Raw genomic sequence first — 26493 nt, forward strand, 5'->3', positions numbered from 1 at the left:
CCACTGTTAGAGCACTTCTTACACTCTGTATCATGGTGATCCTGTTTCATCATCCAGCATATTTCAGCTGAGACACTATAGAGGCAGACAGCTGGTCTTGAGTGGCCAATTATGTCCGTTTATCTCCCTTCCAGGCACAGCTGTGATCAAACGGAATGAAGAAACAGGATCAAACAGTGAGGCTAAAAATCATTCTTCCGTTTCGTTCGCTTCTTTTTGCAGCTTCCCTCTGCCTGTTTCTGTCTCTGTTACTTCCTCCCTCCCTCTGTACTTCCATCCCTCCCGTCTCTCACTATATATACACACACACACACTTTTCTGTCTCACTATCCTTCCCTTGCTCATCTCTCCGGAGACAACAGAGTAGAGGGATCTATAAAAGTTTACTGCTGAGGAAGCGTCATTCTGCATAACCTACTGCTGAGAATGTGTGTACCAGTAGCACTCACTGTACCAGGATAGGTAGATCTCGAGGGGAGTTCCCCCTCCACCCCCAGAAAAATGAAAAGTTTCACCTTTTGTCAGCAGATATTCTGCTGTCAAATAAAAAACATACCGTAAACACATCCACATATAAACTAGGTCAAAACATACTGTTTGTCAGCAGCTTTCTTGTTGATTTGTTGTTTTATAGCCTATACACAGTTAACAAAAACAATACCAGACTCATTTATCTAAGCTGAATGTCACAGTTTTGCTTACAGTTGTTAAGATTTAAGTAACATTACATTCCAACCAGAAAAGAAAAGTGGCTCAAACTCACTTAAATTCAAGATATTAGCAGAAATACCCACACAGTTGCTCACATCAGAGGTGAGTGTGAGGTAAAGAATGTCTCCATTGTGCTCTCTCTGCTGTAGCTACTGTGGCTCTCCAAAACAACATTTGGCAGACGGACCACTCAATCCAAGTCATGAGATCTGCAAAATCTGAAGGAGCCCTAAATCAATAAAAGCTAGAATGCAACACTTTTCTCCACATTTATGTCTTTTGCAAAAGCACACAAACTTAAAGTGGACATTGAGGAGTTTGAATATGACACTGTTGAGCTGTGTTTTGCAGAGACAGCAGGGTGACAGTTTGTTTGTGGGGAAACCCCGTCTCGGTCCCAAAGTTAGTTTTCATTTGCTCAGCCTGCCCTTAAATGCACACCTGTGGCGGCATAACAGCGAATTGAAGTATGCATTCCTTGAACTAGTGGCAGGGAGGTTGTTTTTACTCGCAGACTGTGCCTCACTCACTATACACAGACGTTATCAGTATTCACTTCGTGCGTAAAAATCGTTTGGATACTATAAAAACGCGCATCAAACGCATTAAAGTGCAGAGTCTGTGCGTAACGAGGGTTATGCAGCTTGAAGACTTATCAGTCACATATTTCAGTGCGTCTGCAGGAGGAGCGGCAGGCGCTCTCAGCCTCACTCGTTAGAAACGGAACGGGACCTCCGTGGAGCGCTGGAGCGGACCTCCGATACTCAAGAGACGAGCAGCCCGGTCAGATACGCCTCGCATCTCGCATGCTGCCGTTCACTGTGGAGCTTCGAAATTCATTTATCTACCAGATTTTAAGTAAAAAAAAAACAACTCTGAGTAGGAGGATAAGGGGTGACAGAAAGAGTGACAGTAGCAATAAGCCCGTCCCGACAGAAATGATTATTTTTATATATTTTTCAAAACTCCTCTCGTGAGATCGGACATCGAGCTGCATTTTCTGTATATGGATGAGATGTTTTTCAGCACGACAGGATCAACAGCGATACCAAGCCAACGTGAGTGGACGGAATATCTGTTGTTAAGATACTGTAAAAAAAACGTTTTGTTGTTTGAGGAAAATTTGGTTACATGTTTTTATTTTAGCCTAAGTATGATGATGATAAAAGAACACAGATATCCTGCACAAGTGATCCCGCACTTTAATTGATTAAAAAACTAACTTACAAATCAACTTCAAGCAGTTACATATGACCTGCAAGGGGCTGGAAGTGGTTGCAATATACTGAAGCCAAAATGCGTAATGATGGTTTTCCAAAAGCACTTCACAAGAAAACTACTTTGGAGTTTTTAAATGCTTTTTGTGGCTTGGAAGAGAGAAATTCTTCCTCCCAGAAGCTCGTTCGAATTTGCATTTAACACCTAGGGTGACACTTGGATTCAAGCGGGCAGCAAAAGTGTCAAACTTACCCCCTTCCTCTGCTTTCACCGATGAAGGCAAAAGAAAAGCCAGAATACATCCACAGAACCATGTGAGTAAATCCATCTTTCCTACTTTGGACGTGAAGAAAAAAAATACACCTCTGCTCCTCCGGTGTGGTTTTATTTCGTTTTTCAGTCCAGAATCCACACCTTGTTGTTCTTTTCTCTGTTTCTCTTAAGCGCAACACGAGTAGTGCCCAAAATCCAAAAGCCGGGTTGAGTTCACCGGGCTCTCCAAGAATTGTGACGCCGGTTGCAAGCAGTGCACACAGGTCGTTAAGAGTGGTGTCAGTGTGTGTGCGGGTCACTGATTATTCTCTTTAGGAAATTTGTTCGTCTTAATTTGATCTAAAAATCAGCGTAATCTGTACTGTAAATACAGTTTTAAAGCCGCCAAATCCATTGCGATGCGCACAGTCTGCAGCGCCGCGCGAGCAAGAACGCGCGTGGGAATATAGACCTTGTCAGAGACAGATGACAAATTCAAAAATTGACTAAAAATCAGTTAAGTGTCCGCAGAGAACCATCTGCCGAAAACCAATAAGTTTGGAAACAAGGGAAAAGCACGTGTCTTTCCTCCTCTGATCGATAATATTCCCAAATATTTCCCCGTGTCTCTTTTCTTATAAGGGACGTATTTTCTTGGTAAAAGAAAGCACTGTGTTCCCATCGATTTTGCTGTCCCAACTACAGTCCGCTCCTGCGCAAAAGATGAGAACAAGATCTCCTGGTAGAGGCAGCTCCGATCTGCGTGCGTAAAACTGGTGGGTAGAAAATAAACGTGGTGCCTCCACTCTCCTCCTACAAAACTGTGCGTTTCTTCGCTAAAACACGCTCCTGTGTGTCCGCGCTCTCTCTCTCTCTCTCTCTCTCCCTTTCCCTCTGCCGGCAGGCTCCAGCAGTGCGCTCCCTCCCCTCCGATCTCAACGGGTCTGTGGCAGCGAGCAGGACTGCTCACTCAGTCCCCCTGTCTACGTGTTCGTGCACACCGTGCGCGCGCGCGCGTGTATCGGATTACAGCAGGCACCTCGGCCCGCCTCCATATAGCCCCCCTCACTGATTAAAGAGCAGTTTCATCTCCCTCTCACTCCTCTCTCTCTCTTTTTGCCTGACCATCTCTTCCTGCTATCTTCCCCTCTCTCTCCCTTTTCCATTTTTCACCAAATATTCTCTCACTAGTTTCGTTTATTTTTTTTCTCTTTTTCTGTGTCTGGATACTTTATTGTTTCTTTTTTCCACCTCCACTCATTCTGATATTAAAAAGAATGGAGGGAGGATGGAAGAGAAAGGGAGAAACAGAGGGAGGGAGAAGAGGCCCACAGCACAGCTTTATGAGCCTTTAAAGGAACCTGCTGATGGAAACACTGACCAAAAAATATTTTATAAGTTGCTTGGTGTAAATACAAAAAAAACTCTTTATACATTTGAAGCTCTTGAATCAAGCTTTTAGATACAAAAAAATACACACATATTCTGTGCACACATATGCAAACACTTGCCAAGCTGGGACAAAAACGCTGTTCACCAAGAGCACAGAAGTGCACAGAGTCTAAAGAGGGAGCATCAAATAGACAGAAACACAATGCACACACACACACATTCACACACAGGCATGGACACGCATTGATACACACATGGTAATGGGGTTGAACGACAAGGTGACTGGATTTCTGTCGATCTAAAGGCCATGATGCTGTTTCACTCTCTTTTCTCACACACACACACTTGGTTCGCTTGCTCTCAGTAGTAATAGAGGCAGTATGTCAGTGGGAGGTGTGTTTTAGCAACACCAAAGCTTGTGGTCTGAAAAAACCAACCCAATCTTAGCTCTTGCACTGCACTTCCCAGGACACACCCTGCACCAATTCACACACACATAGAGGCCATAATGACACAGCTGAAGTCAGCACTGACCGCTCAGTAAAGAAAAAAAAAATCACGTTGCATGGCGAGATCTCTCGGAAGGACAACCACACACCACTGATTATTTTCTCAACATGTGATAAACATTTATAGCTGCCTGAACTTAACAGAGATTTGTGATCACTTTACTTGCTCATGGCAGGTAAATATAAATCACTCATGACACATGGACACACAAGCAGGCGGCATACTCACCATCAAACTGTCACTCAGATGTTTTCGAACATCATTGGAGGTCTGCAGGTATTAAGTTCTTTTTCCATGACAGATTGGTGTATGTGTGTGACAGAGAGAGAGTAACTGTCGCCCTCGCGGTGTGACCTCTGTAACCTGTCTCGCTCGCCTTCGTCCTGTGTCTTTCCACTGAAACCGAAGCCTCCGCGGTCCACTGGAATCTGTCAAGTGGCGAGAGCACAGAGCAGTCACATGGTAATATCAACGTAACATCCATCTGAGCTCTCAGAGTCAGTGTTTGCAACAAAAATGTCTTAAGCAGCAGAAACAGGTACGAGCTCTGATCTGTGGTGAATTCAGTGAAAGAACAACTTTCTGCAGAGTTACAGTGAAACACCAAAAAGAGCAGAGCATGCTGAATGGGGGGGAAAAAACTGTTTAAATCTTACTATCCACAAGCTGGCAGGAAGAATTTAGAGCGGAAAAAAAGAAAGAAAGATCCTCTGCGAATCACTGTGAATCCACACCACCGCATCACATGGATCCAAAACACTCCGGACTTTCCCTTCACACATTCTTCTGTATAACTTACAACAGTGTTGTGAAACTAGGCTATACTAATCCATGACACCTTTTCTGCTTGCCAAGCAAATAGACCGGGCTTCCCAGAAGTCAACACTGACATCATCAAGGATCCATTTTAGGGCAAATGGACAGAAAAGCTGTTCATTGCTCAGGGTGCAGTCTCACCCTCACCCTGTTGATTTCTAATAGCACAAACACATCCACCCACAACACACACGTATGTGTATGCTTTCATGTTCAGTTTCAAGATCTCATTTTGGCACGATTAGCCTGTCTGCCTTCATTTCATGGAACTATTTTCTACCGAACTACACCCAATTTCCAAAAATAAATTGGTATGTTGTTTCCTAATCATATCTGTTAATATAAGCACAGCAAACTGAGTCCCATTTCCTCCAATATATTGACTCTGCATATGACATCAAATCAACATAGGCAGCAGAACAAATATGAATATTTTCAGTGAACTGTTTACTTTAAAAAAAGTGCATAATTTTACACAACATATAAAACAGTCAATATCCAAGAGTAGTTTCATTGATGCTAAACTTAACCACAAGAATCATTTTCAGCAGTGCAGACAGTAATTAAGTTACTGTTGATCCCCTCTGTGCCAAAGTTGATTCAGGTTCAGTCATGGAATGGGGAGAAGTAAAACATCATTGCATTTCATAAAAAAAAACACACTCCTGTGTGTGTGTGTGTGTGTTTCAACAGAGCTGTGAAACCAGCAGAGAGTAAGGCGATCTCTGCTCTGTGTCAAGGGAAGAACTTGTCGGCCGGCTTGTCGACAAGTAATACCGACCCTGTCCTCACCTCCCCAAACACACCGCACCTCTACACTTCTCTCTTTATTTGATGAATGAGTTGATGAATTCATTTCTTTCATTTTCAGTGCTTTTAAATTTTGAAGGATCAGATGAAGAATCATCTGATCCTTCACTTTCATAACTTTCAATAGGATGCACATTTTTACAATTTTAACAGTGTAGCTTTGAGAGCCACTGGAAATAAACAAACATAAAGTCCTGGCTTTTGCATGAGAATACTGTTTAACAGTTTCACATCTGAAAGCACCTTATTGTATCAATGTCTTTACTTTGATCCATCATTTATCTGTAGTTGTTTTATGTAACTTTTACTGCTGCTTTTGTTTTTAATTGCTGATGGTGTAGTTATATATACTTTTTATGTCTACTCCCATCCTGTTTTTTATTTATCTTTTTATTTACATATTATTTGATTTTAATTTCATCTTGTCATTGCCATCTTATCTAAAGCACTGTTAATTGCATGAAAAGTGTTATAGCTACAGATAAGATCTGCAATATTACTTTATTATTATTAAAGGCCAACCCCAGATATGACTTGATAGCTTACTTTACACGGCTGTTGTTCCCCTCTACAGGTTCATCACAGTATCAGTTTATCCTGGAATTAGATGTAGAAAAAGGTGGCTCAGCAGTCAGTTAGGGTTAAAATGAAAATCAGAAACTGTACTGCTACATGCATGCTTACCTTTGAAATCATTTTTAAAGCATTCTTGAGGTATCAGGTCAAATAATAAGTGCTGGGCCACTTTGTGTGTAGGTTCCATCATGTACTCCCCCTGCTGAGTGGATGTCTCTGTGTTCACACATTGCTTTATCAGTTCAGGCTGCCGTAAAATGTTAGAAATCTCCCCCAAAATGGTCCACTGAGACTTCTGTCAAGCCTTCTATTTACCACTCCGTCGCTGTTTCTCTAACTCCCTCCATCTATCCATCTTTGAGGTTAATGGCACATGGAGAATGTGGTGATCTCACACAGACCAGCAGCTCCGTGTCCGTCAACCCCTCCTCATTTGTGCATATGTTCGTGCCTTCTGAATAAATGTTTGTGCATGTGTCTGTATGTCAAAGAGTTAAATAACGCCTGAGTGCATAGTTGGAAGGAGTCAGGGTAAAATGTATTATTTTTTTTATCTGTTCATGAGTGTGTGTGTAGTATCAACCTGTTGACACCCTTTAGGCTCCAGGGACATGTGCATGGCTGTTTTGTTCCAGGAATTCACTGCTATCCAAAATGAAATTTCCTGTTTAAGATCTCTCAGTGGATCTTGTTCCCCCTCTTCTTTACAGTCATAAATTCAGTCCAACAGAAGAAGCAGAACAATGCAATCATTGGGAAAACGCTTTACCAAAAACATACTCATTTCACTTTCAATGTGAGCACACACACACAGGGGCAGGGACACAGAGAGAGAGAGTGAGTAAATATTTACCATCACCCGTGGATTGTCCATATTTATCTGTAGGGCTGCAGATATTTCATCTCTGCCGTGGATACTCTAGCACTGAAAACACTCAGTTATGCAAACACACACACACACACACACACTCTCTCCCTGTGGCCTCATCAATAAGCTATATTACTGAGCAGATCTTACGGGAAGCCACCGTAAATTAGAGTGTCAACAGTTAACATGGGCTGCACTGACACACTCATTTAGAGCCAGAGCTACTGTGTGTCGGTGTGTGTGTCTGTGTGTGTGGTGCACAACTAAGTAGTGATAATCACAGTACAGCCTGTAGAGACTGCAGGGAGTCCGCTCAGCTATTAGCAAGGACACAGAGGTGATATAGAGACAAATACATACACAACCCCCTGCAAACGCACACAGACATACACTGATACACTCAGACACACAGTGCTGAAAAATGTCTGCTCTCTTTGTAATAACAGCTCTGCTTTCTCACAGCTTACTGTATCTACTGTCTTTCTCCTCTTTTCATCACTGAACCATAGTTTACTCTTTAATTCCACACTTTCTTGCTTTCATGCCTCTGTCATAACATTTTCTTGCAACTTTTTATACTATATTTTTTTTCCTGTTGCCCGCCCTTCGTTCTCTCTCTCTCTCTCTCTCTCTCTCTCTCTCTCTCTCTCTCTCTCGCTGTGTTGTTGTAGATAAGGAGGTCCTCTCTGGATGTTGGACTCAGCTGGTAGCACAGCAGCAGCATCAGCTAGCAGCTTAGTGTTCCACAGTGGGGAAATGACAGGTGCTGCAAAGATGTCAGACGGGCTTTGGAGCTCCTCATCAGTGTCTGGTAATTGAAATGTTAGTGTGCACATGAAGGGGATATCACATTGATAGGCTTTTTCAAATAGCAAATAAATTTACATAAATAAATGTAGTTAGATAAACCCTCTGTGACATCACCATAAAATGTATATGGATCAACATCACTCATAGGTGTGTGAAGAGCCGTTATTTTTATTTATTATTTTTTTTAATCCCTGTGGGAGGTGCCGACTGTCGCCATGTTGGCAGCCTTACAGGCCCAGATTCCCAGATACACCAAATACAGGCAAAAAGGTGACAATCACTTGGTTTGATTTTATAGAGACTACAGGTTTAGTGAATCCTCTCTGAGATTGTTTAACACATTTAGGACTGAAATTGTATCTGTTTTTTTTTTTGTTTTTTTTTTTTCAAAAAAATGTTTTATTAAAAAACAATGTTTTTGGATTCATTTTTAATAAACTGAAAAAAGTCATCTTTGTGCCCTTACACACACATACACACACAGTATTTGTTTTCTTAATTCCATTAAAGTTGAAATTTTTCAGTTACTGTCTTTGGATGTGACAGCTGACTTATTGTCTGTAGCACCATCAGTCACTGTCTGACAAGACAGAGTTTACAATGAGGAGAGAGGGGGGAGAGGTGAGAACACCCTTTAAACTCCACTCCTCCCCTCACAGTCCCCTCCTATTGTTTCCTCTTTAGTCACCCCATTCTCTGTTCAAGCCACTGCCAATAGAATTTCGGTAATTGGAACTAACTGTACTTTAGTGTATAGGAAACGCACACATACAGTTTCACGACCCACTACCTTCCAATTGGACACAGTACAGTCATATGTATGGTGGTATTGTTACAGAGAAACAAAAGGAAGACCTGTTTATAGGCAAGTCACTCAACTGTAACAGTGGAATTACAGAGAAGCATGGGTCACTGCTCACTAGTATGTATGTATACACACACACACACACACACACACACACACACACACACACACACACACTTTCAATGACAGGATGCAGAACATCTTCACATCCTTCTCCGTCTAATGGCATTATCAATAACAGCAGCCTGAGGGGGATGTGTGAGTGTGTCTGTCTGTGTCTGAGGAGTGGACCCCTTTGGCTGTGGAAAGCACAATAACAGGTTTTCTTTGCATGGGGTGGGGTGGTGGTGTTGGTGGGGGACTCTTGTTTATCTTAGATGACAAAAACTGATAGGATTATCACTAATGGCTTAATCATGAACACACACAACACCAACACACATACACAAGAGACAGGGCGGCCTCCAATCATGATAAAAATGATGGGTCAGGAAACCTAACACTGATTAAGTGGCCTCTAACCTCTCAGAGGGCTGATAACATAGTCTCTATCAGCGTGTGTTTGTGTGTCATGTTACAGCATTTGTGTCTCTGCCTCCTACACATCACTTTTCTTCTTCTCTACTCATTACCTCCAACTCATAAGCACAGACCCCATTATCTCTCCCACTCTTTCCCTCCTTTATATTTACCTCAATGCCCTCTGTATGCTAATCTTAACTGCAAACACCTTGAAGTGATTCGGCTTGTAATTAAAGGGAAAGCACACTCAATTACATGCAAACAAACACACAGTGAATCAGGCTTACCACACAGTGGGGATTGTAACACATATCACACCACACTGCTTCATGTTTGTATCGTGTACTCATGGACTTTCAGTTGCAGAGATCACGGGACTGTTCACGCAGTTTACTTCCGAGCTCATATACAGCACAGGTGACATTTCCATCTTCTATAGTTGATTGAAATGAAAAAACATTTTGACCTTTACACAAGCACACACACATACACACACACACATACAGGGCTGCAGTGATGGTGGGAGCAGTGAGACAATGGAAGGGCTGTGGAGATGGAGAAATCGCCAGGCCATCGGATCACAGAGCAGGAATGGGAGAAGGAAAATGCAGGCAGCGCAGGGTGAGGATTGAGAGGGATATTGGAAAGGGTAGTGTTAAGGCTGAAAATAACACAAGGTCGAACAAAAATGAAGGGCTGTGCTGGTGTTGCTTGCTTGTTGCAATGCATAAAAAGAAATAAAAAAAAGTCCTGGTCACTGGGAAGGTTCACATCCAATGAAGAAGAAGAGCAGTACATTTTATTTTAAAGCAATAGTTTTATTAAAACATTGCTTTCATTAGCAAGTAACCATGTAGCAAGTGTTATAATGTGAAGATGTGATTTAACCTAAACTCTTAAGGTGATAAAGGGGTTAAAATTTGCTCCCACATCATCTTCCGGATGTATTATTTAAGTCTAAGAGAGTAACGTATATATATATCCAGTCGTCAGGTTATGCTGGCAAAACGAGGTTTTGCAGTTTGAAGAGCAGGGAACATTCATATTGTTTTATGTTATGGTAAAACACAGGGATGAGTCACACTGTGGCAGACAGGAACTTATGAGCTTGTTTGGAATAAATACAAGTGGGAGTTTAGCAAGTGCTGCAAGACACCAAAACAAGCCTGCCTACAAAAATCAGCATTGCAAAATGACAAACTTGGGGATTACCACTTTGATGATGTGAATTAAGGAGGGAGTTACCAGTGAACAGTTGTATCTATTTATAGCAAAGGAGGAGGGAGATAGAACAGAAACGAAGGGAGGTGATATAATAACTGGAGTTACTTCCAGGAAAAAATCCTATTTTCACAGTCTGGCAGAGATAGAGGAACATGTGAATAGAAAGAGGATTGGAAGGAAGGGGAGGAAAACACACTTGGAGAAAGTCCTATTTTTTCCAGTCTAGTTTGGAGGAAAGGATAAAGCCAGAGAGAAGGATGAAGGGAGAGGTGGAGGGATGGATGGATAAAATTGAGATGAGGGGGCAGTTGATGAGGTCAGATGAATACATCTGAAAGCGGGATGAAGAGAGTGTTGACTGGATATGTTAAACGGTACAGATGGATGGATGGATGGATGGATGGATGGATGATTGGATGGCTGGATGCTTCCAGTAAAATCCTATTTTCTGCAGCAGGTAGATTAGCACCTGGAGTTGTCAGATTACCATAATAATCTACCATGAGGAAATAACCAGATTTTGTACTGTGTGTGTGTGTGCCCTTTATTGTAATGCTGCAGGGATATAAATCTATTGGCAAGGTCACAATAACCTTACATAAAGGTTAGGGCTGGGTAAGCAATGGTTATGGTCAGGGATAGTGTAATAAGTCACAAGAAAATGAATGAAAGTCAGTGTAAGGTCATCTGAAGTTATAGAAACACATATGTTTGTGTGTGCGAGTTTGTGCATGTGTGTGTGTGTGTGGGGGGGGGGAATTGCTATATTGGCCCACAAATTTGATTTGGCACTGCCACATCAATGAGATGGTTGACTGCATCTTCCTCCACCTTCCCTCCCCACACACACACACACAGATATCAGTGGATGCTAATTGATTGAGGAGCATTGGCTGATGGACAGCGTCTCAGATGGGTGGACGAGATGGAGGGAGGGGGTCAACAGCTGTTTCATTTCCCAGACCTACTAAAGTGTGTTAACAGAGAGCAAACGTGCGCACACACAAACACACACACGCACATCAGCGTGTAATGTTGTCACTGAATGGCTTGATGACACAGAAAGAAGACAGATACAACCACACGCGTGCACACACTTATAATGCTATCATACAAGCTTGACTGAGCACATTTAAAAAAAAAACACGTGCGCACACACAGAACACATACTGAACCGTGGGAGTGTAACATCCGCTGGTGTCAGGTCACCTTTAGGTTGTTAACAGGGAGCATAAGTGATTATGTGTGATCACGAGACAAAGACTGAAATGTGGGTCACAGACTCAAAGATCATCAAATGTCGCTGACAGGCTGCTGACCCTGTGACAGAACAATAACTCTACAAGTCCAGATGCCTCACTTCAACCCTTTATTAATTATTATATATAAATTAATCAATTATTTTGTTAGGGACAACAATTGGGGAAAAAAAATTCCAAAAGGACACACAGATGGCATTAAATCCACGGCTTGTTGGTAATCACCAAACCCACCTATGTGCATCATTTTGTGATACAAATAAAACTGAGGTCTACATGTGCAACCCGAAACCCTGACTTAGGCTTTATCGTCTTCTGAGATAAGGGTAAATTTTGTAGATTTATTGATATGAGAAAAGCGTATAGAAGATGGAGGGAGTCGATGAGAATGGAGAAGAGCACTGTAACTCAGTCTTTTTATGTTTTCTTCTTTTCCATTTGGCTCTCTCTCTTTTCTTTATAGCTCTGGATGGCCCCAGAACAAGGCACAGGATGAAATACAAAGGGTTTAATGAAGCATCTCTCTTTCACACACACACACACACACAAAGTCAAACTGCTCCTCTATTTACGGTCCGATCTTTTTAGGGTTCTCCTCTCACTCTGGAGTTTTATGACGGTGTAATAAAACGGACAAAAGACAAATGGTCAGTGAAAAATTGCTTCTGCAAGGGATGTTTAGTAGTCACTTAGTCATTCAGCTGGTCAGTCAGCCAGTCAATAAGTCGACCATATAGTCAGGCATATATAGTGGCAGTGGGCAGTCACTTGAGAGGAGGTGTGATTTAGATGGCAAGTCAGATTTGTCTGCAAACAAAATCAAAACACACAAAACCAGACAAAACTGTCAGATTGTGAGTAATATTCACAAGCGTATTTTCTCCCGTGAAACAAACCCAACTGAGCCTAATAAGCACAGCTGGCCTCTTGGCCTGCCCCCCTACTGCTGCCCCATTTCATCACTACTAATTAAATACAAACACACACAAACAAGGATGTAATCACAGTGAGAAAATACACTGCCTGTCTAGGTAAAGCCCATTACCTTTATATTACACACAGAACAACAAAGTCCACTTGTCCTTTGTCCAAGCCAGGATTTAAGAGGCAAACTGAGAAGCAGAGCAATTTGTCTCCACCACCAAGCTATGCTGGGAAATGTAGTCCCCAATTCTGACTTAAGAATTACTGAGATACTATATATTACTACTGTACTTTTTTAATGAACAACAGTGCAACGTAAAGAAACACTGGATCATTCTCACATTGTCATGTGAAGTAAGAAGGAGAAACAAAGAGGCACAACCACAAGAAAAGTATCAAACAGGCACTAATGTACATGTGGGGGCCTGTTTTAGGTTAATCTGACAGATTTGATTGAACGATCTTTGAATGAAGGAAAGGTCTTTATATGCATTATGTAGAGGTATGACTGCATGTATGTGAGAACAAAAATTAACCGAATGAGTGAATGGAGAAGTACTTGAGAGAGCTCAGAGTATATCTGCACCAAATAGGCAATTTATTAGTTGACTGCAATGTGCAAGCAAAGGTAACTCTGATCAATGTGCTGACCTTATTCAGTGATTGATTCATGAGCAAGGCGACTTTGAGATAATTCATTTATATGTTTCCAATCTTAGCAGTAACAATATTGAATTCTACAAGTAACATATGTGCTAACAATGAACGCGGTCCTACAGCGGCCTGAACGGACTCTGTATATTACGAGGCGCCACCTAGTGGTTTGGAGGACTGCAAACAAGCCGGATTCAAGCCGAACTGAGCACAGACACACATGTGTGATAGCCAGATTTAAAAATAGGTCTGAACGTATCCAGTTTAAAGGATATCCAGATACAATCCTACTCTAGCTGGATTGATTTCCTCCAATGTGAACTTAATGAAATCTGTTCTGGTACTGTTTAAATACACTAATAATATGCCCCTGCTACTGGAGGTAATGAGCTTTGGTCATGTATATATTTTTGTTGGGACGATCACTACCACTGTGGGTCTTCACAGTGTGTAGCAGGTTCTTCCTTAAGCTGAGAAGCAGCTACACATTCTCTGACCCCTCACACCAATTAACCATGTCCAAAAATCTCACCCTGCAGATCTTTCAGTAGGAGCCTCCTAATGTGCACCACGTGTCTCCTCTCAGAGCAGGGTGCAACTTCTCAGCTCTGTCCTTTTCAACACTTTCCCAAAAGAGTTTTCCATTACTGGAGGTTTCGGAGAAGAGTCAGCCGTTATGTGATGAAAAACATGATTAACATGTTTAAAATACTTTTCAAATCTTTTAACGTATAATGACTTTGAGATCAACAGTTTGCCTCGCAGTGTATTCATCATTCATGGAGCACGTGTGTGTGTGCACACTTTAAGTGTACTCAGCAGCCAGCTCCAAATGACACCATCATGTAGTCCTTTTTAGCCGTGCAATCTTTTCCCTTAACCTGACAGCAATTAAGCTTCTTTTAATGCTTCAATTTAATGCTTGAAAAGTCTGTCACTTATTGGGGAACAGTTCTGGTGTTACATTGCTGAGTTTTAGAAATCATGATATATCGGTTCTGGCACAAACACTCATCTAGCACTTCAGATCATATTCCAAATTTTTTCATGTGGATTTTTCAGCAGCCAGTCCTCATTAGGAAAAGGTAAACATGAAGACATTGACATTGCATTGCTGCATCTCTATGGGTTTATGGGTGGCGGGGACTCACCACAATGGCAGCCAAAAATGGCGACAGGAGCTTTACCTTCCCCCTCACTTTTATTGTCTAACCTTAACCTTTTTTTGTTTTTTTTTGTTTTTTTACAAATCCAACATAAAAATTGACTGTGGGCAAAAACAAAACAGCTCACTGTGTCAGGGGGATCTCAACCTCAGACTCCATGAATGAAAGTCCACTGTGTTGCATGTACCCCAACTGCCCTCAACCTACCTCCTTACTCTTGACTTTTAAGGCTGTATTGGTCCCATGTTCAGGTTAAATTGTCCAATATATTCTAGTAAATGTAATATAATATTGTCGGGCATAACATCTAGAATGTCTGTTTATGTGTGAGGATGTGCTGATTTTTTAAAACTATGGGTGAATACTTTCATGAATTTGTAGTGTGCACACCCACCTCTAGTGTTCTTATTAATATTTTTATCAGCTTTGAATGAATTCCCTGAGCAAACATTTTTAATAACATGTTATTAAGATGTATCATTTCATTATTTTGGAGGAAAATATCATAACAAACTAAATGTCTGCATGGCATTAATCCAACAATTGATGAAGCAGCACTGTTACATAATGTAAGTCTTGATTGATGGTTGATAAAATCACACATATTATTGCTTCTTTAGGGTGACACCCTGTCTGTAAATATGCCATTTCTCAATGTTTGTCAACCCTGTTTACTGACTCAGCACAACTTACTGACTCAGCACAACACATTTAACAGAGGTGAACTGAAAAGCATTCAAATTAATTAAACTGATTTGAATGGCAGTGAATTTATAAATGAACTGACTGAATTGAGAGGAGGAGGGGAAACAAGTCCTCCACAGGTGATGAAGTGCGTGTGTGTGTGTGTCACTTAATGTATTGTTAGGCTAATTTCCCAGCAGCCTCCTGCAGAGACACATTGTTTCATTTCAATATCAAACGGCTGTGAAAGAAAGCTTTTTAAAAGGCGCACTAATTGTTGTAATGGTCTGCTTTTCTGCACCTCTCCTGCTCTCTCTCTCTCTCTCTCTGTCTCTCTCTCGCTGTCTCTTTCCTTTTACAACCCCTCTCTTCTCCTTTCACACTGTATTATAATGACCTGCTTCCATCTTTTTTCTCTCTCCCTCTCTTTAGTTCTCTCCATGCACACATGAGCAGAGATTTGTGAGTGACAGTTTAATAAGAAGTGCTTTTCCATTAAACAGACAAAAGGAGAGAATGCATCAATTAACACCCACTTACAAACAACACGCACTTCTAGATGGCTAAGATTTGATGTGTTTGGTTCATACAAACATACACACGGATGACTGATGTATAGACGCATCAATTAAGTCAGTCACAAGTAACCAATGCATCCATTCCACTCACACTTTATGCTGATGAATGGATCTTTATGTCTCGAACTCTCTCTTTTGTGTAGATGTAAGGATGTAATTCTTTTGTCTGGTCTCTTCCTAGTCTTTTTGCACATGCCATTTATGTGCTTTGTAAGGATATGAAAAGAAATCAAAAGATGGCTGCAGCACTACTGTACGTATGCGTTTCTTCCTAAACATATGGTCTTCTTCATTTCACTTATTTACATTTGAAGAGGAATCATAATAAATGTATTTCCACATATATTCTGCGGTTTATTCCTGGCACAGCTCAGTAGATTGCCAGGCAACTATAGGGCAGCTGCAGCATGTGTTATTGTATTATAGTGTATGTACTGTTCCAGTGCTGGCTGTATATGTGTTTTTGTATTTTTGTGATGCAAGGATAAAATTATGCACTATTTACTGGAACATGCTGGGATTAGGTACAGAACTCAATACAGTAACATGACATGTCCGGGTACTGATTATTGGCAGTAACCTTCCTTTCCTGGAAGTGTGTGGGCTGATTTTTATTTTTTTCAGTGCAGCCAGACCATAGATCCTATAGGCTATCTATGCAAGATGTGATGTCACTAATTGGTTTCTGAAGAGCCAAAAGGCGCAGACTGCGGGCCTTTTGGCAGTGACAAACTGCCTGAACTTCCAGGTGATGCAAATACAGGCAAAGAAGTGGAGAGCAAGTGGAGTAAAATTGTCCTTTGCACCTGGCTGTAAACATGTTTATTTCTGCTTTAAATCTGGACCTTTTAACATGGAAGTCTATGGGGATTGACTCACTTTTGGAGCCAGCTCTCGTAGGCCACGGGGGGAACTTCAGTTTCTCCATGGGCTTTATTTCTCTTGGGCTGGATTGAGTACAAAGCTGTGCAAAGGAGATGCAGGAGAAGGCTGCATAAACAGTGTGTGATGAAACTACGAGGTTCATGATCACCACGTGTTCTGGATGACCTGACTAAGTAAGGCTCACACCATCCATCCACCCTTTTATCTTGATCATCTTATATGTCACATCACCATGCTCACCTCAGCCAACCAAACTATCAGAAGTATTCAGGAATGTGCAATTCTGTGTTTTTTACAGTACAATTATATAGCCACTAATCTACTGTGCATGTATAGAAGCATCTACACATGCATATTCAAGTATATACAATACCATATATATTTATTTCTCAATAAATGGAACATGAACAAACTAATGAGCAGTGTCTTTCTTCGTAGGGAAAGAAAAACATTTTTCTGTAACTGTTAGAATACTTAACCAGTTTTTCAGAAGTAACTGAAAAACACGGCCCTTCTCAACGTACTCATCAATCTGTGCAGCAGCTTCCATCAAAAATATACCGAACGTGCCTGTTTTCGATGGAAGCTACCACTGAGACGCTTCGGAAATAATTCGGGAACAGCGCCTCCTGTGGATTCTAGTAACACAGTCACCGTCGGTCTTGAGATTTAAAGCAAAATTGTTCATATTAGTTACAAATCAAGAAGCTATTTTGCCGCCTTAAACACAAGTTTCAGAGACTGTCAATCAATCATAGTACAGCAAACACCAAAACTCGTGTGTGTTTTTGTCTTTCTGTGTTTCTCTCCTAGTTTACATGTCTGCATCAAAAGCAAATAATCCACTTTTAATCAGCTTAATGAACAAACACACAACAGAAAAGATGGGAATGTTTCCATGACAACATACCACAACAGCCAACATTCAGCTAATCTTTTCAATCACAAATAAACAGACATGATATTCACCTCTGTATTGGAAGCCATGAACAGCAAGTTGTTATTTTCTGTTTCTGATTTTTTTTTAATAGAAGTTAGAATTACACATAAGCTTGCAGTAACTCCTATGCTGCTGCACGTGAAGATAAAATGTATAATTACGCTGCACACATTATACATGTGTAAATTCAGCTTGATTTATGAATTAAAGTATTTTTCTTCCCATAATTCATCATGATTTTTTGGACTACTACTGTGAGAGTTCTTTCATTAAGCCTCTTCACACAACAGCCGGTCCATGTTGGTGGACGGAGTGAGTATCTGAGAAGGAAAGAATAAGGCTGTGTATGTGTGAGTGTGTCGGTGAATGACTCTCAAAGACGACATTCAGACTTTGAGGCAGTTCTTTCTTTTTTTCTCTGTGGTGAGAGGAAGCGAGATAAGAGGCGCCACTAAAAGCTTCCTTACTCTCACACACTGTGTTGCTTGTTTATTAAACAGGGTCACGTTTTTTGGTGTGTTTTTGGAGTCAGACAGGGGGAGAGTAATGGAGAAGAGGACCGTAGAACTCACTCGGGTGTCGCTATGACAGAAGGGGAGGAAGAAGAAGTGAGGAGGGAGACAGAAAGAGCAGCAGATGAAACGAGAGACAAGCAAAGGTCAAGTGTTTGAAAGAGGAAGGAAGCATGTGTGACAAACAATCCCTGATCTATCTCTCTCTCTCTCTTTATTTCACAACTTCTTTAAAAGAAAAAAAACATTTGTTTTCTTTCCTCTGTCACGCTGACTGCTGGAGCTGCCTCTGCTCGCCCAGCCCTCTGACCCAACCTTTCTGTTTGACTTGGAGAGAGACGCAGACAGAGACAGATGCACGGACACACAAACAGAGTCGTGTTTCCACCACTTCAAAGAACACTACATTGACTTATATTCATGCACTCACAACGGACTGTCCATTTATCATTCAGCTGGTTATTTAATCTCTGGGCCTGTATTAGGAAAGACGCTAGGTGCCACAGTTCTGCCTTGAACTGAGCACATTGCTTTGCCATTAATTGTGTGTTTGAAAATTTGGAGAGCAAAAAAAAAATGGGACATCTTAAAGATAGAAGGCAAAAGAGAGAAGAATTCTTATCTTGCTTTAAAACAGCCAATCATTTACCGTAATTATTTATACTTTGCCCCCCAGAGAGAAGTTAAATAAGAATTTAATGTACACTGGGCAGTTATAACCTTTTTGAGCTCTAACAGGTGACATGAATACCACTGATTATATGGTTACCATGGTCACCTGTCCTGTCAGCAGGTGGGATACATACACATGGCAAATTAACATTTTGTCCTCAAAGTCAATGAAATAACCTACTCACCGCATGCTCACTATAAAGTTTGCTGTAGCCGACTATATTAAATAAAAAATAAATTTTAAACACCACACACATCATTTTCTTAGTGATATTAATTGCATCACTGTATCGCCAGCAGCTTAATAAATGTTGCACTTAATGCATGTGTGATTCTCACAGCCCCACAAAATGGTGAACACACTATGCAGAAGCAGGTTATATAATCAACTTTAACAAGGACCACACTGTCGTTTAAAGGTGGGGACAGAGAGTCTCCAGGACTGCTGTTTTTGTGCGGTGTTCTGGTCTGCCATGATCAGCACCTATCAAAATTGGTTACCTGGCTATGGGGTCATGGGTTGATGCACATATTAAGTGAAGGCTGGCTCCTGTGGTCTAATCCATCAGATGAGCCGCTGAGTGCTAAAACTCCTGAAAAGGTCTAACTGGTTCTGATAGAAAGGTGTCAGAACACATAGTTCATTACAATCTGCTATGTACTGTATGGGGCTGTGCCGCTGCAGACCAGTCAGAGTAGGGAGGTGGTCATAATCTTATGGCTGACTGAAGTATAATAGTTTCATGCTACAAGTAGCCAAAAAGATGCAGTTGAATTTTTTTTTTCAAGAATTTGTATAATGTCCATCTATAGAAAATCCGAAGATGATCCATTTTAAACATTAAACAATAGCAGTTGCCTGTAGCTTTGGCTTTAACACTATTTAGTCTGGCACAAACAGACTCTGGCTGAACTTTACAACTGCAGCTGCTGTTTTAAACGTCTGAAAAAGCAGATTGTTTTAAACGTTTGGGCTTCTTTCAAAATGTGTTTACAGACTTTGGCAGAAAAACCAAACAGATAGGCGACGGGGTCACTAAAAGAACACTCTTCATTCAACTCTTATTTTCTTTCCAACACACACACACACGCTCTTAGGAGTACTGTTAAATTGCTATTTTCACCAGTGTTAGACCAATTGAAACAGTGCAAGCAGAGTGAGTGCTGCTCGGCTCGGCTGGCTTTTGTCAGTACTGTTCAACTGTCCTGATGACTTTTATAGACTTCTGTTTTATTGCTGTTGAAGAAGACTTTACGTTTCTGGCTCCATTTTATTGTCGGTGCTGTTCTTGTTTGCTTTGAGCTGGCACGTTGCTGTACTAACAAAAAACTGTAACTGAAGTAATGAAGCAGTTTCATGTCCCGAGGCTGAGTTTGATTCTCATTAGAGAAGTTTTGTTTTTGTTGTATAATTACCATTGTTTTTTTTTTTTTTTTTTTAAATTTCATGTACCACTGAGCATATAAATCCTCTGTGATGTAAATCCAAAGCCCAGGATGCTTGTCTCATTCTGTTGTCAATAAAGTTTCATGACAGGTTCAGGGCAGTTGATCTTTGAATGTCTGCATCATTGCTAATAATGCTAACAACAAAAATAAGTCTTTGTCACACACACACATACATACAGTATAAATAGATAGATAATAATTTTGTGCGCCTGTCAGCTTCCTGTGTCAACACGGCACACACAGATCAAAGATCTCCTAATTTGGTGTGGCAGAACCTGCCTGTCCTGACCTCATCACAATTCATTAGGCTTTACAAATGGGCTGGAGTGGAAACCAGAAAGATGGAGGCCAGCAAATCCATATGGTGGCCAGGTGTCCACATAGGTCTGTCCATAGAATGTGTCTCACTGTCATGCCCATTTTAGGCAGGGGCAGAGGGACAAAATTCACTGAATCAGCTTGAGGCTTGGTTTGAAAAGTCCTCCTCACTTCCTGTCCGAAATGAGCAATAGACATTTCTCATAGTTCTTATTACTAATGCATTTATATTAAAGTCTATTAAACTATTGTTCAACTTCAATACCGATTTAAAATATATATGTAGTAACAACCATGTGTTCATATGTGCTGTAGTCAACATGAGACCGCTCTTTTAGTTCCTCTTCTAAAATACCCTTAACACATCACTGCTATCTTTAAATCTGCCTGTGTGGCATAAGCTTATAGTTGATATTAGGGCTTGCTTATCTCCAAGGAAACATAGGCAAACAACAAGGTCAGCACATCTGGTATGAATGTGCATCAGTACACATATTCGACAGACCTTTAGTAACATTACGCAGTTACAATTATCTATATAAGCTATCCCTACAGCTGCTAATGACCAGTTATTGCTTTACTACGGTTGCTGTTTGCAGATATTTTGCTTTTAAAGTTTGATACACACACAAACTTTAATTTTATAAACTCCAATAGAACAAAAGAAAATCACACACAACAGTGATTTCACCCTGAAGTAGATCCATGAACAAATCTCAATGTGTGGAATTGGTGTGGCCATGATGGGTGATTGTAACACACTTGACTATTCAAACACGCAAAAATATTCAGTACAGCACTTGAAAAGGTAATCAATATTATTGATCACAGTGTTTCCACACAGGTGGATGGGGCACAAGGAATTCATCATTGGCCACTGAGGTATGTCATGATTTGGATTCAGACAAAAGTAAATGAATGCTTACTATAAACTGGATCTCAGAATAGAGTAGAAACAGCTGAGGCAGATTTACCCAGAGTAGCTGGAGAAGAATGGCTCATTACTGTGTGTGTGTGTGTGTTTATGATTATTATTCATGTGGAGTTGCTACGATACAACCAAGCCAGCTGGGGAGCAAGCGCTGTGCTCAACCTTTGTTGCCCTTCCTCATTTATTAAGCACACACACACAGAGAGAAATGCATGCAAGCAAGAGCCTAAACACAAATCAGTAATCTACCCGGGCAAACCAAACACAAACAAGCAACATCTTGTACCCTCGCTCATGTTAACATTCAGTTTACGCTAGCAGACTTTTTCCTCCCGCCTACACGAGCATCTGAAACTCTGGTACATACATAAAGCAATGGCAACGACTACACAGGACGACACGGCCATTCGTTTGGATTCACTTTCTGATCAGCAGGTGAACACAGCCCATACGGGGAGATACATCACACAGTGGCGCTGCATGGAAACAGGTCATTTTTATGATGGAAAACACAATAAAATAAAAAGTGTGTGTATACACTTAAAACGTGTCTTCTGTCAATGTATTTGTTTGCACACAGTAGGTAGTGGGATTATTACTCAGTAAGCATGAAGTAGGTCAGTGTGGTTGTAAACACACAGATGTGAATGTGTCTTCAGGTCAGTGACACAATGATTATTGAATTAATTCAAATTGTTGTGTGTCCTCACTGTCAACTGGTTCTAATATATTGGTTCTGTATGTCTTACATCAGCTACTTTACACCTAAACTAAGCTGAAAGGGTGTCAAGATGTTCATCTATAGGAGCTCGGTCCTTACAACTACAATAAAAAGGCAGGCATGGACACAGTGAGCAGCGTGAAAGCATAACAACAGAGGGAGACAGGCCCTCCACAGGTGATGACGACTGTCTGGGGAGCAGCACAGGGTTCAGTAAAGAGCAACAGTCCATGACCTGTCTGGACAAACACACACACACGTATAAAACCCTGCCGTGACATGGCAGTGCAGTCAACTAGGACCTCATTATCACCTGGCTCTGAAATGCACTGCTGACCATCCAGGAACAACACACACACACACACACACACCTGGTCCTTGTATCCGTTAAGGGTTACTGGGCAGGATTTGAACCACAGCTCTAGCGCCCACATGGATCGTGGCTTTGTGTGCATATATTTGCAAGTGAGCCTGTGTATGTGCTTTGTGTGACGTGTAGCCTTCAGTGTGTTTGTGTGTCTGACAGGGCCAGCCAAACCTGCCCCCTGCTATCGATACCCTCAGAGTGTCACACACGCCTCACTGACCAGCTACAGGAAAGAGGAAATGAGAGGATTTAAGTGTGACATTTGCGCCTGCATTTATGTGAGTGTATGGCTCTGTGTGTGTTTTTGGGTGTTGAGCGTGGGCTCTATTTCCTTGTCAGTCGGTGAGGTTACATGGGTCAATGACTTGGCCTGTATATATAGTATAAGCGAGCGATCAAGCATTCACTCTGGCTTCTTTGCTTCACTGCTAGTGTTGTGTCAGACAGAGAGGGTTCAGTTTGTGTCAGAGCGGCAGCAAGTAACTCTATAGGTGGAATTAACTGAGTGGAAGTAGAAAGGGTGTGTGATGAAAGGGAGTGGCATAGAGAAACAGATCTTTGCTTGAGTTTTACTACAAACCAGCATCACATGTTGTAATTTCAGCCCAGTCTCACAGAAAAGGTTGGTTCATAGTGCCAGACGTTACAGGATTGTCCTCTTCAGACTTCCCAATGAATGGTTATACTTGAGCATTATTGACGTGCAATCGTTAATATATCAGTGTTTAATAGGTGTCTCCATTAACATATCATCTACACCTACACCTACTTTTTACTCAAATCTGATAAATCGTCTTTTAACTCTTTGTTGTCTTTATGCTGGTTGTAAGCAGCTGACATTTTTGCACAGCATGTGCTGCTATTGTCTTTGTAGCTAGCATTTCTATAAACCACAAAAATCAGTTGGACCCTAGTGCACTTGCGGGTGCAGAAAGTATGGAGTTTAACTATTCATTAGGATTGTTTGAACAATCCAGTTACATGGTCACATGGTCTTTACAGTGCCAGCTCTGAAGGAGTTAATTACACGAATACTTACCTTTCATTTCAGAAAACTGCTGCTAGTTCTTTTTGTACCCCTTTCTCTCTCACTGTTGTCCCTATAAAAGGCATAATAAGTCAATATGTGCACTCATGTGACGTATGAGCTGGAGTATGTGGGATGTTTTATTTTGAAAATCAACTGGATTTGTTTTATCCATCAGCATCTAAAAATTGCAGGACTTTTATTTTGAAATACATAAGATTTTGAGCTATAGCCCTAACATATTTGTTTCATGTGAGATTGCAGGAGTTTTGGAACTTTATCCAAGTGGTTTATATATTTGACTTATATATGGGAAACTAAATTATGGTTGCCAGAGAGCCCTCTTTTTTTCTACTACATTTTTTTACTCTTTTTCAAATAGTTGAATGTGTTTACAGAACATTCTCCCAAGAGTCAGTTGAGTTATTGCAACAATAGCCAGAGTTTTATCCCTTTGTAGAACAGGGGGAAAGAAATAAGATTTAACAAATTAAAAGTGACTGTAAGAAAAGGTGAAAATGAGAGGAAACACTAAAAGGAAAAGGTGGAAGGCGGGAGAAAGAGAGGGCAGGTGAAGGTTTCTGTGATGAATTGGTTTGGAATGGGAGCAGAGCAGTGAAAACAAACTGGACTGAAGCATTTATTTACACTCTGCTCTTCAATTAAGTCAAATAGGCCACTTTAACGAGGCTGACATTTAAACAGTGTAATGACATACGGAGAGCCGAGGGTCCTTCTGCAGGATGTGCACTAACTGTGAGTGTGTGTTCAGAGATGCATCTCTGCACGTGCTCTGTGCACGTCAGCCTGTTGACTTTGAGTGTGTTACATTTTGCCGTGCCTCGCTCCTCGCCTCCTGTGCGTCTCCGCTGCTCCTCTGTGGCAGCGTTTGTCTAAACAGAACAATCTGGAAAGCTTCAGCGGACCAGGCTCTGGGAATGTTAACAGGCTGCATCGTAACATTACACCTACAGGAGGGTGTGTGGGTGTCTGCCAGTGTGAGAGAGGCAGCAAAAGAGAGGGGATGGTGTCATAAAGAAAGAGAGAGAGCGATTGGTTTGATGGAGACAGAGATGGAAAGTAAAGGTTTGGTTTCCCCTGGGTGTGTGTGTGTGTGTGTGTGTTTGTGCCAAGAGGAGTGTATCACAGGGAAACTCCCTCTGTGGTAATGTTTTAAGCAGCAAATAAACTCTAACGGCTGAAAGGATGAAACTCTATCCACACCAGGTTAAATCCATTTCTCACACTTTTGTGTTTAGATGTAAGCAGACACACAGATTCCTCTGTGTGTGTGTGTGTAAAAGACATTCACAAATGTTCTGTTTATGTGTGTAAAACGCCTGCATGAAGGTGTCTGGATAAAAGCATGATTCTCAGAGGGGATCTTTGTGAGCATGTAGGCCGTATGTTTCATGTTTAAAGTGTGTGTGTCTCCACACCTTTTGGTGAAACGTAAGAGGCTATGAAAAGCTTCCATAATTGGACACATGGAATATTTTCTCTCTAGACAAGCTCACAGAGAGAATTGAAAGATCCAAAAAAAAGAGGATGCTTTAAAATGTCATCTATTACAGATTCGTGCTGTCCTTACTTCAAAATGTGAACATAAAACAGAAATTGTGTGTACTTTTTACCACAGAAAGCTATTATTTGAGACATTTAACAGACACTTTAATTGGAAAATCAGCCACAAGCAGGATTCAGCAATTGTGGCACATTGATTGAAGGGGGGGCATTTTTGTCTGTAATTTTCAAACACCAAGATTTTCCATCATATAAGGGAAAAAAAATCCAGCAATTTTGAATTTTTCCACTTCCACAAAGGAACGATGTTTGCATGAAGAATTACAAAAAAAAACGATCAGAGATAATATAAACAACAGATATGAGTGAAAACATGCAGGAGTGACAGGAGACATTTTAAGTGGAGGAGCTGGTGTTAGCATACCTGTCAGGTCTGTTTATGTCCCCCCATAGTCATCCCTTGCTCTCTGGACTCTGTCTCTGCAGTGTGTGAATGCATCTCAAGTGTTCATGCACGCAGCAGGTCCTGCAAAGTGTGTCTGTGTGTGTGTGTGTGTCCTACTGAAGACGGATGACTCTCTATTCAGACCACAAACCACTTCATTTCTTCCAGCCTCTGCACGGACATTTTTGTAGGAGTCATCAGTGGCAACATTAGTCTGTCTCACACACACACACACACACTACAGATTCTTAAAAAGTGGGATCTGTTTTCTAAGTGTCTCACTCTCTTTCTCTGATTTGGTCAGTTGCACCTTTATCACATTACAATAATCGTTGAAGTGATTAATGAACGAGTGGCAATTGCCACAGAGCTTAAAATGAAATGACAGGGAGAATAATGTCACACTTTGCTTGTTAGCTTATTTGCATTTCAGACTCGGCTCGCGGAGCAGAGCTGCAATGGACGCTGCATTCTGGAAAATTAATTAAGCCCCTGTTGACTTAAAAAAATGTTTCTCAGTATCATCAGTGCTCTTAAATGCTTGTTGCAAATCTAGTGCTCTTAATTCTCCTGTGACCAGAGTGTGTGCAATGTTTCTCCATGGAAACAATGTTTTGTAAGTGTGTGTGTGTGTGTGTGTGTGTGTGCTGGTGAACATTATTGAAAAAGCTTTCTGGAGCCCACTCAGTTTCAAATACTGTAGGGCTCTACGGATTAGTTCCGTATCAGTTTGCATGAGAAGAAGAAGAAGAAGAAGAAGAAGAAGAAGTCAAAGCAAATGCCAGCGGTCTTTCATCATAGCACACAACTAAAACGTGGTTTGGCATGAATCAAGAGGCTTTGTTGCCGGTTTTACCCAAATTCACCAAAACCCCCTCGTCACAAAATCCTTTCATACCAAAGAACACACTTGCAGCTTAAAG

The 26493-nt window shown here is 41.1% G+C and overlaps 1 protein-coding gene across 3 annotated transcripts in view; it reads right to left on the reverse strand.

The window, feature by feature from the left end:
• Nucleotides 1-3124, reverse strand: part of LOC114425995 (neuropilin-2-like) — a 73497-nt gene extending 70373 nt beyond the window's left edge. For all 3 annotated transcript variants that reach the window (XM_028393059.1, XM_028393057.1, XM_028393058.1), the window contains exon 1: nucleotides 2182-3124. In XM_028393059.1, coding sequence (XP_028248860.1) covers nucleotides 2182-2257 — 76 coding nt within the window. In that variant the 5' untranslated portion in view covers nucleotides 2258-3124. The remainder of the gene's footprint in view (nucleotides 1-2181) is intronic.
• Between the last annotated feature and the right edge of the window lie 23369 nt (nucleotides 3125-26493).

This window comes from Parambassis ranga, chromosome 21 (genome assembly GCF_900634625.1).
Source record: "Parambassis ranga chromosome 21, fParRan2.1, whole genome shotgun sequence".
NCBI classification, from domain to species: Eukaryota; Metazoa; Chordata; class Actinopteri; family Ambassidae; genus Parambassis; species Parambassis ranga.